Below are 11,238 nucleotides of genomic sequence, written 5' to 3' on the forward strand. Positions count from 1 at the left end.
TAAACTACCTCGGGATTTTACTACTATCGACCATACATCGTTTGTAAATCTTCGCTTTTCCACAACGTAAACTAAGCAGCAATTTCTAATCCGCGCTGTTCTGGTAGATACTGAAAACATCGGTCGCTCAAATATTACTCAGCATATAACTGTCCTGAGTGGATATGTGCGTGTGTATTCCCTGGATTCCATAGTCGTAAAGCTTAACACCGCACGACCTAGTCACCTAAATTTTAGTCTCGGTGTATAATAGGCCACCAGATGCAGGAGAATATACTCTTGACCTCAAGTCAAGGTCAAGCAATTGTGAAGACTGTCTTTCAAAAACAGAACTCGCTACAATGGAGAACGGTAGGGTGTGCCTCGGAAAACAGGAAATTATCTGGGTTGTGATAGTGAACAATGAACCGTTACTTTGTTATGGAAATATCAACAAAGAACCGGAAGGTATTATTATCCCGCGGCCTAGACACCACATACATTCATTGTGGATACATTTGTGCCTGGGAAGCAATGTTTCTCTCTCCATGGAAGGCAGGAAAATTTGAAGTAAATTCATGAAAAAAAATCGTGCATTAAAATTGGTAACTTGCAACGCCAGCCAGAACATAAAAAGAAGTCGTCTACTTTGACAGCAACTTCTCGGAACGTGCCACGAATATATTAATTAAAAACCTACATCAAGCTCGCTAGATAATTTACACATTTAATCAGGTTGCACTGACATATGCTCTGCGCGGACAGGCTTTTTAGGACTGAGACGTTGATTGCATTCGTGGGCGAAGCGTTTAGTTCAGTAGTATTTCGTTCACGAACTGTTATAACTCCAGATGAGTAACGAAAACAAGTGGCACAATAATCCGTACTGGGATCACCACTCAAACACTATATGGGTAGTCCAAATCTACTGCGAACCGCCATAAAAGTCAAACACTGGCTGTTCAGAGGAAACACGACTTGCTTCTGACGGCCGAAATGTTTTAATACAGCTTTCTTGTTCACTTCGAAGCTATCAGTAAATGTTTACATGAATGAATTTCAAAGAAGGTGAGTGATCGTGAGAATAGAAAAGAAAAAAATATTCGTAAATGTATGTGTGTAAGTGTACGTAAATGGTGGTCAAGTAAATAACACTGGAAAGAAAAAGGTTGTTGAGATTACCGAAACACATAAGTGTGTGAGTGCATTTCTTCAACTGTATCAAAATTGAGTTCAGGAAGAACGTAGGGTTGACAGGAATGGGAGAGTGTGCCTACCTGAGGAGACTCATGTATGGTGACATTTGTTGTGCGCTGCAAAAGAGTTTTCACCATACTAATGAGGCGTGTACTTCATGAAAATGTCAATGGGAACAAGAGGTGGCACATTTCATTGATGATGACCATGAACATGTGCTTCAGTGATTATAATCGGATTAAATGAATTTCACCAATTAACATTGAACTGGAAGTCTAGATTAAGTATGAGCTCGAAGACGACTCGGGGTTGACACCTATTTGATGAGTTTCAAGTAAATCAAAACTGATATTGTGCTATCGAGGAAGTTTTACCGGTCCCGTTTAGAGTAGGTAAAGTTGGTGTACCAACGGATATTTTGTTCCGTTGAACAAAACACAATAGATTGGTGAGAAATCGCGCCGCTCAGGTTATCAACCCCTGGTAGGTCGACTGAAATAAGAACCGTTGTTGCTGAGAAGTCACGTCTTACAACAACTTACTTGTGGTACGACTTTCATCAAGAGAATTGGGTTCTCTAATAGTAATTGCAGTAGAACAGAATCTAATGGATGTATCTCACTTAGTCTTTCTCTTTCCCAGAAAATATGAAACCGTAGTTTACTTCAAGCAACCCCGCAGTAGATTTTTTTTATAAACGACCAGCTTTGGTGGAAGCAGAAGCGAAAATTGTTATATGACAGCAAGCGAGCAGTTTTAATAGCTGGCAACCCAATTTGCGTAATTCCGATCTGCCCTCTGGAGTAACTTCCAGAGCCTTGTTAAACCGTCGGACCATCCACCAAAAACGCTCTGCATTGCTGCTTTGATTTCATAGATGTGGACGTCGATGTGATGCGAAAAAAAGTCCTAGCTATTTTGCTGTCATGGAAATTACGACAAAGTAGCCGACGTTGTCCATTTCCGAATTTGCCTCTCACCATCCAGACCAAGCCAGAAAGGATTTATTTTACGTGTTTTCCTAACGGGTGTGTCACCGTGTTAGCCAACTAAAATACTGAAGAAATGACAATCTGGCGGGTTCCACTAATTTTTTCCACAGAGCCAAACTATTGAAAGGTGGACAACGAATTCAAAACAGAACAAGAGGGACAAACAAATGACACTTTTTCAGACCTGGCGGCATTTTGTATAACATTCAAATTTACAAAGACGCGTTTATTGTTCGTTGTCCGCGACGGGCTTTTCACGAAATTTGAGTCTAAAATATACTTTTATTTTTGGTCTGTTGACAGAAGTGGGTCGAAATTACACTATCATGGTGTCACTTGAACCGACACCCACCTGCAGAGTACGCCTCTCAAAATGACAAAAATAAAAACCGTCTATGAAAAAAAAACATTTAGAATGATTATGTTACTCATATCAAAACGTAACTGCAGGCCAGGTTAAAAGCTAGTTCAGATAATATTGTCCGACACAAATGTAGTTCTGGCAGAAAAAGACCCAGTGTATAACTTACCATGAAATGTTGGCGAAAAATCACTTCTTTCCTCACCAGGATGTTATGAATTAAACAGTACAACCTATGAAAAGTGACCGGAACACAGGAAACTTCCTTATACTTGCAGATTCAATGGATATGAGCCAACATGTGCTATTCCCTCCCCACTTCTGGGAGGATTTCTATGATGGATGCAAATTTCTGCTTTTCTAAGCCCAAAACGTCCCGGAGAGTTCTTGAATTATGCAGGGAAAATTTAACTCTTTGGCTGGATGAAGTTGATGTTAAATGGGATTTCGGCGGTACGGGCATCGCTGAACAATTTAACACACTGGGAATCCTTATTACCTATACTTGCAATACTGTTTACACCTTTAGATCATAATTGCAGGATCTACGTTTTCCTAAACGTGAACGATGTTCAGGAAATTTCTATTCATTTTCGCCATCGTTGTTGATAAAAAACTCACAGTTTTCACGAAGTAAAGTTTGCACTGATACACGGAGGCAATACCAGCTCTCAATATCCATAACTTGGTGCAGAAAACTCTTTTGTATAAAAAAACCTCCCGGATCACAAACTGAAAAGATTACAAAGGTGTATGAAAACAGCACTTTTAGAATGATAACCGGTTTGTGGGAGTAGGGCACGTGAAATCAGTATCAAACAAATTTACTTGTTACAGTGATGGATTAGGTCCTCGCTTCCCTGCTTCCTTCTAGGTCCTGGCTTTTCCTGAGCCATGTTTGGGGTTTGTCGCGGAACAAATATAAAAATGTCACTTTTCCAAAACTGGCTAATAATAGCCCATTCAAATTTTACAGAAGTTTATGATCACTCAAGTTCTTGTTCTATACCAGTGCATGGTATGTCCGACTTATGTGAACTACCTCGTCCTTTTCAATTAATTATTCTGTTTCTTCATCTCGTTCGTGGCATGCGTGAAAATCTGCCGAATTAGTGAAAGTAACAGCTCATTGCCATTCACCGCCCATTATTATTGTTGGATTGTTGGTCCTTGGCTTGTTCGCTGAGCTGGGTAATTTGACTGCAAAAGCTTCATCACCAAACGTTTGCAATCAAATTGTCCGGCTCAGCGAACAAGCCAACAACCATCTACGCCACCTGAGCTAACGACATTTTCCTCTGTTGATTTGTTGTTTACAATTTCACTTTCACCTATAAACCAAATCGGTTGTGCCAAAAACGAATTCTGTAATGGTATGAAAGCACCGAGATCAGTTACTAAGCCCGAAACTTTGGAGATGGGCTCGTGTGGGAATAGAGAATAAGAATTTTACTATTTATTCATCCTGTAAAATAAGCCATTGTAAGGTGAAATGCTGAAAGACATTTATAGCTCTTTCATCCTTGTTAGGCATCAAGAGCCGCGCAAAATTCCGATTTTCGATTCCGTAACCTTTCGGTCAGCGCTAGTTGGATTTCAGTCGCATGTAAATTGCACTGAAGCGCAACCAAAGTTATGCATCCACAAGCAGCCTCAAAGGCATCTCTGAAGCCTTCTCACTGAAACGCGGCACCCCGCATATCGTAAACCGTCTCTTAGTTACCAGGTATTTTTATCCCAATTCGTGGACTGTGTTATTAGTATCCTGCGAAGTATGCAATCGGGCTTGCACGCATCCTGGGCTACCCGTCGATGACTACAAAACTTAGGTGTATTACTGACGTGAATGCCTTATTTACAAGTATCATCCTCACCAGATATTAGGGTATCTTGGCAGGCATATTTATCTCGCACAAATCCCCTTATTTTTTATACTAGAATGTTTTAGGACCCGTTCCTCATGGGGTTCATAGAGTTCATACAGTTTGATGGACTGACAGGTGTTCGACTTGGACCCATTCAGAGAGGTTTGATAAACAATCAGTTGATTTATTACTAGGCACCGTTTCGCTTTTGACACAAATCTTCGTCAGGCCAGGTTAGTAAGTGACTGGCACACTTAATCAGTGCTGGATGTCGGTCTGGTTGCTGATTAGCGGGGATGACCAACATTTATGATAGATTGAGTTGCTTGTGGTCATACATATTCAGCCACCCAGCTACTTCTAATGCTTACAACGAGGTAAATCAGTGTTCGTCACCCACGGTACCTGTTTCACGTGGTAAAACTTACAGTGATAAGATAGGCCAGAGTCTATATGTACAGTGCCTTGTCAGATGAGCCAGCTGATTGGACAATCAACCGGAGTTCATAATCGAGTATGGATACCGGTCGAAATGACTGTCAGCTATATTCAGACCCCTGGTTGTCAGATCGAACCCCGCTCTGCACATTTAACCTGTTGGCGTTTGGCAAGGTGTTGATGATTAACCAACCCTGGCCAAAACTATGCTTGTAGAAGCCCTTAGTATTTGGAATAGAGCAGTTGACTTAATGATTTAGCACCTGTGCCCGTCTTTTTACTTGTACGCAGATTATACGTAGCAATGCAGATTAGCGAGAATTTGCCTAACTTTCATGTGATGGTATAAGGACTGCAATGTGCGTTCTAAACTGAAAACGCGAGAACTCGACATCCGTTCCTCCGGTAAGTGTTGTATGGATCGTCGCCATCACCATGTGGCTTCTAAGGAACTTGTCTTCATAAGGATGGGGTTTTGTAAATTGCTTGGAATCCCACTGCTTACAAGCTTAAAATATCAACTAACCTAAATTTTGTGATATAACTTTATCAGAAGTCAGTGATTCTAATAAAAAAACCAGAGCCTGCTGTCGTCTCCTGTTATGCTTTACTGTGGGAGAAAACGCCTCAAGTTAGTCTGGTGCACGTTGAGGCACAAAGCTTGACTGTCTACGTTGAATTAGGGTACACTATTTCACACGCCACACTCGGACAAATGAGCGTGTTCTCCTACCTGCCCGGTTTATTATTTTATTATTCGCATTACTGGACAGGGCATATCACGCAACATTATATTTCACGTCCGCAAAAGCACAAGGATTTTATGTTAACATACATAAGCCTGAGGCGATTCCGCTTACTCTAGAACACGCTGCTAGGCAAATGTCCCCATGCAAATAACATCTTTCAAGAATGTCGTAAACGGGAACCATATGTAGGCGAAATCCATTTTTTCTAGAAGATTCCGATCCCTTTTCACATTGCAATAGGACAAGGGTTTCAAAAGTGTCATAGGAATGCTGGTTCCTATCACTGCTATCATCTGATTGGTTTAAGTCGCTTGATGTAAATCAACTTAAATACAACAAAAAGCCAGGTTTCAGTGAAAACTTTGTGCTACATCTGCGTGGTTTGTATACTGCAGATGCCAGCAGATTACAATTTCGCGCACATTAATAGCTTTTTTAGTCCGAATGCTTCAGTTGAACTCAAGATTTGTAAAAACTGCATTTTTTGACTTTCATTGTGATAAGCAGTATGTTAGAATTGTTTTGGTCTCAGACAAAAAGCTGCCTACCCCAAGGCTCAGATACCTGCCCTTTGAACAAGTTTGATCCGGCAAACAACTGCATCAGGATAGTTCTAATTGTGTGGATTTTCGAATGACTGTCATTCCGAGGGTTTCCCCTGTATGTTTTAAGTAGTTTAGAAGTGATTGGGGCCGGACTGAAGACTTCTGAAATTTTATGCTTTTTAAGCAAATACATGAGATTGCAATGTAATGGAGTAGCACTAATTCACTAAAAATTTGCAAAAACTCCTTTTCACTCAGAGACTTGATCAGTTTAGATTTTCGAGCACTTTTTATCTCAAGTTCGGCACTACTTGCGTCTTTCTTGTTAAGAGCTGTTTACTGGAAATTTCCTCTGGTACACTTAAACATGGCTGTTGAATCCCTAGGGTGATCCTCAGCATGACTTCCAGTTATCAAAACCATGTTTAGGAAACCCGACGCGATAACCAGTAGGAATGGTAGATAATGATGTCCACTAACGCTACAATCTTACTAATTCACGGACCGTCTAAATCACAAAGGGAAGCTGCAGTCCGACCTACTGCTATAGATAGCGCCGAATAATCACCCAACAGACCGCACGAAGCTAAGGAACCGAAGGAGAAATTTATGCCGTCTTTTGATGATTACGTCAATTTCACGTCGATCAAGCACAACCTTGTTGTGCAGACCGCGACTTTCTTGTTATAAAAAGATCCAAACACAGCAGGAACATATTTGCAAGCAGTTTGACCTGCATTTAGATAAATGTTACAGATTAAAGGGAAAAACCCATGGGGAAATGAAAGGGTGTACAGTGAGATGGCCAATCTTTAGATTCACCGCCGAAGACATGGTGTAGAAGCTGGAAAATATTGCACCATCAAACGTTCCTCTCCAGACTATTGATACGCATTGTGAAAGACAGCGTGTTTGTTATGAAGCGATAGCCAGTTGAAATTTTTTGAGCCGTCAGACTGCCAAATTAACTGGGAAGTAAAAGAAATCCATTGTGCAGGGCCTTGGGCTGAACTTTCTCAGCCTATATAAGTCGATTTTCACTTTTCCGCCGGAAGAGTCAGCTTACCTCTATCAAGTCGTGGTTACTTAGTGTCAGATTCATTGTGGACTGAATTCACTCTCTTTTTGAATGCCAGCTGGTCTCGGTGTTTCCGGCTTACCAGATGTAGACCGCTCACGTAAATAACAAGATGATGCAGGTGAATTTCCAACTTCACTAACGGTGGGTGCCATTAATCAGTATCAAAGTTCAGTGGGCATACATGTCTGCGGATTTGTGACCATGCGGAAAAATTGTCAACTTTGATCTGGTGGTAAGCGCCTCATGCATCTGACCCATACCAATACGCTCTGCGTCTGAAAAGTAGAATTTTTGATACAGGTGTAAAGAACTTGGTCAGAAGTTTCAGTCAATTGGAAAATGCTTGTGACCGATTGGGAACTCATCGTTTCAGAGACGTTTGGTAAGCAGTCGGTGGATTTATTGCTGCGCGACGTTTCGCTTTTGATACAGAAGTTTCATCAGACCGAGTGAGTAAGTAGGCTGATTGGGTTTTAAGACAGTCAGGGAAACAATCTGTGAGATTGCTTATGAGTAACCAAATTGATCAGTGCTGGGTGATCAGTCTGATGTTCCCGTTTGTTGGCTAGGGGGAACGACTAACATTTACGATAGATTGGTTACGGGAAGTTGTCTTCATGTTGAACCCAGACTTTTCGTCCTTACTTTTTCAGTCTACGACACCTTAATGGAAACTTCCACTTGGAGTCGTTCACAGATTTCATTCACCTGTTTTGGTCAAGATGTGCTGGAACAGTTGGTTTGGGGATGGGAGTGGAGGTAGTTAACTGGATTTTTGTATTTTTTACTTTTAGACCCAGACCAGTTCAATGATAACTGAAATCGCCTCGTGTTATCTCGGCTGATCTAAGGCAGCCTGAAAAGTTACCAAATTTGATCTGATGATAAGCGCCTCATGGATCTGACGCATACCAATGCGCACATAGTCTGAAAAGTAGGATTTTTGGTAGTGGTGTAAAGCACTTAGTCAGAATTTATGCTGTCATTATCATGAACTGTATTGGCACGATCACCAAGTGAGATTTTCTACAGATCAGTGTTATTGCAGGCAGGAGATGCTCGATCAAGGACTCGAACTTGTTCAATTCAAGAGAAACCCGTAGGATTAGTAATTCTGAACTCAGAGTGTTGCAGACTCATACGTTAAAAGGGCACCGTTGCAACCAAAAAACATGGCCAAAGCCAGCAATTTGCACGTCAATAGCTGCTAGTTCTATTCTCAGATTCAGAGAAGCGGGAAATGTGATGGGTTTTGTATACCTCGGAGGGTCAAAAATGCTGACAGACGATATAGAGTGTTTAGTTTCCTCAACAGGAGTCCAAACAAATGACTAAGTTAGCTGCACAATAATCTACAGGTTCCTACATAACCACCCACGAATTCTGTGACTTGCTGAGTAAGTTGTTTTAGTCTTGGATTACAACGATGTTCTTCCACAACAATGTTCAGTCGAAAGTAACAAACTTTGAAGTCAGATACTATGGATATCTTGATATGTGCTTATTGGTGCACAAAGGTGCCGGAAGGGAGACAAACACAAAGCCCATGGAAGGACATAGACCCGTTGAAAACCCACATGCATCATCTTCCTGTCATTTAGATTATCAAGGTAAGTTGACCATGCCAGCCACGACAGTTTTAACATTAAGGCGCCTTGTACACACACACTGCTCAAATAGTGAGTAATCATACAAATTTTATCACGTGCATCTGTAAGCGTCACAGTTTGTCTGTATCCAAGAAGGTTTGCAGAATAACTTGAATGAAAAGACGGAAACCACATACTTTTTAGCTCATTATTGGAGCTAGCAGAAATTTTTTCGGAATTAGCTTGAAACCGGACACCCATAAAGTGATAGAAGTGACAGGATAAAGCAGTCAAAAGTATCGTACATCCTTTCATCAAAACCGCCTCATAATCTACCTTAATTCTACTTCAATCCAAGTATTTATCATTATTCCGCGGGCCCAATGCTACACAACGGATTTGTATCTACAGATATAAAACTAGCGAAACCCCAAGAAAGAGCTCAGTGTACTCAATTAACTGCGCTGGCTGCAAAAAATATTACACTAGTCTTGGTGTGAAAAAAAATTCCGCATGCGAAAAAGTATTGCAGCTATCGATAGGTAGCCCCCAAACGCAAATCTCCATTCATAAAGGTCTGGAAGGACACTAGTTTATTCCAGAAGCCTTAAGAGTTTGACACGTGGAAGCATATGTTTACAGATACAGTTACTGGAAGCTTGATTCTCTGAAATCTATCCCCTCCACACCACTACGAGTGAGAGGCCACTCGTCAGACCAACTATGGGGGTTATCAATGGAAATGCAGGAGCGGAGGAACACAAACGTCAAGCCTCAAGGCCGCTCGGACATCATCCGACCGGGTGAGTAGTCAATATACAGGACAAACAAACAATAAGTAGACGCCGGTCCAAGTGAGCAGATTCTATATGAAACAGTGTATTACGCACTTTCAGTAATGAGGCAAATCAACCAACAACACACAATCGATGTCACTTGAACAAAACCGCCCATCTCGGCAAACAGATACACATTCAGCATTACATTCCAAGCCACCAATCTATTTTTTAAATACAAGTCCCGCTTTTATTAGTTTAGTCAGACGCGTCATGATGTTTATCTATCTATCTATCTATCTATCTTTCTATCTATCTATCTATCTATCTATGTATCTAACTATCCATCCATCTAAATGTATATCTATTTATCTATCTATCCAACTATATATCTAACAACATATCTATCATTCTATCTATCTATCTATCTATCTCTCTATCTATCTATCTATCTATCTATCTGTCTGTCTCTGTCTGTCTGTCTGTCTGTCTATCTGTTTATCCATCAATCTATTTATCCATTCACCTGTCAATCAGATTATAGTTTTTAATTCAACTTGTAGATATCGTCAGTCCAACATGGTTCAGTTTTCAAATGGTTGTTCGCATATTCAACCCATAAGTGTGCATTTACGGCATACACTTCAGCGGAAATAATTCCCGTCCGAATGACGTCCTTCCATAAAAAATGAAAACAAGCGTCCTTTGTTTCACGTTCATTGTACTGAAGGACGCTGTCGACCAAACGCAGTTGCACATAGGATATTTGTTCCGGAGACAGTTAGTATTACGCCATCACATTCGTAAATCCGGATGACAGGTTATACCAAGGATGATGAACGGACGAGATTGTTGGCCGGGCAGTATTGTAAGATGAATGCCTAAAATGTAGCATGCAATAGCTTCGGTTCGCTACACTTTACCCTGAATAGCATCACTCAATCGCAACTACCGCACTTCGTTTGCCTGCTAAATTGTGATTCTGACATATAAACAGATGAATGTTCGGTTTCTGTGATTGCATGCCTTAGAAAATGCGTATTTTGTGGTTTGCAGATGAACATAAGTGGGTACTTCCATATATTTCTTTGGATTTCAACCGTGTCGCTGGGGGTAACGCTTAGGTTATAGTGAAAGGAAGAAGGCCTTCTCTGCGGAGTTATTTATTCGGAAATGCCAACTGACCGGTTACAGACCATTGAACAAGGAAGCAGAAATCTAATCTGCATCTTAGTTACAAAACCTGGACACAGATCTTCTCCCGAACGGGCCCTCCTGGAGATTCGTTGCCCCCAATCATTCGTTGGTCAAATAAAAGCAAACAAAAGCAAATTCCGCAACAGAATTCCATTTTTCAATCGACGCAAAGTGAAATTCTACGAACAACACATAATGCTTGCGTGCCTCCTGAGCAGTAGTAACACCGTTAAAATAGTAGTGCATAAACGCTACGTGAGGCGAAAACTGGATATTTCCTGGCACAATTACAAACTATGTTGCACTCCGAGAACCATTCGCGCGAATTAAATATGGAATCGAACAAACTCTGTTCACCTCGCAGTATACGAAGTCCAACGCACCGGATCCGGTGCAGAAAGAATCTAGTGAGCGGAGAAGCTAAATGGTTTCTGAAAACGCAATGCTCACATTGAGTGAGTTTCTTAAA

General features: G+C 41.0%; 1 protein-coding gene across 1 annotated transcript; it reads left to right on the plus strand.

The window, feature by feature from the left end:
- Positions 1-253: 253 nt before the first annotated feature.
- T265_12722 (hypothetical protein) lies at positions 254-8,541 on the plus strand (the record flags this gene model as incomplete). Its single annotated transcript, XM_009165162.1, has 2 exons — positions 254-447; positions 8,256-8,541. Coding segments are annotated over 2 exons (390 nt in total), but the record flags the coding sequence as incomplete, so codon positions are not given.
- Positions 8,542-11,238: the final 2,697 nt, after the last annotated feature.

The sequence above is a fragment of the Opisthorchis viverrini genome, assembly GCF_000715545.1.
Source record: "Opisthorchis viverrini unplaced genomic scaffold opera_v5_12, whole genome shotgun sequence".
In the NCBI taxonomy this organism is placed as follows: Eukaryota; Metazoa; Platyhelminthes; class Trematoda; order Opisthorchiida; family Opisthorchiidae; genus Opisthorchis; species Opisthorchis viverrini.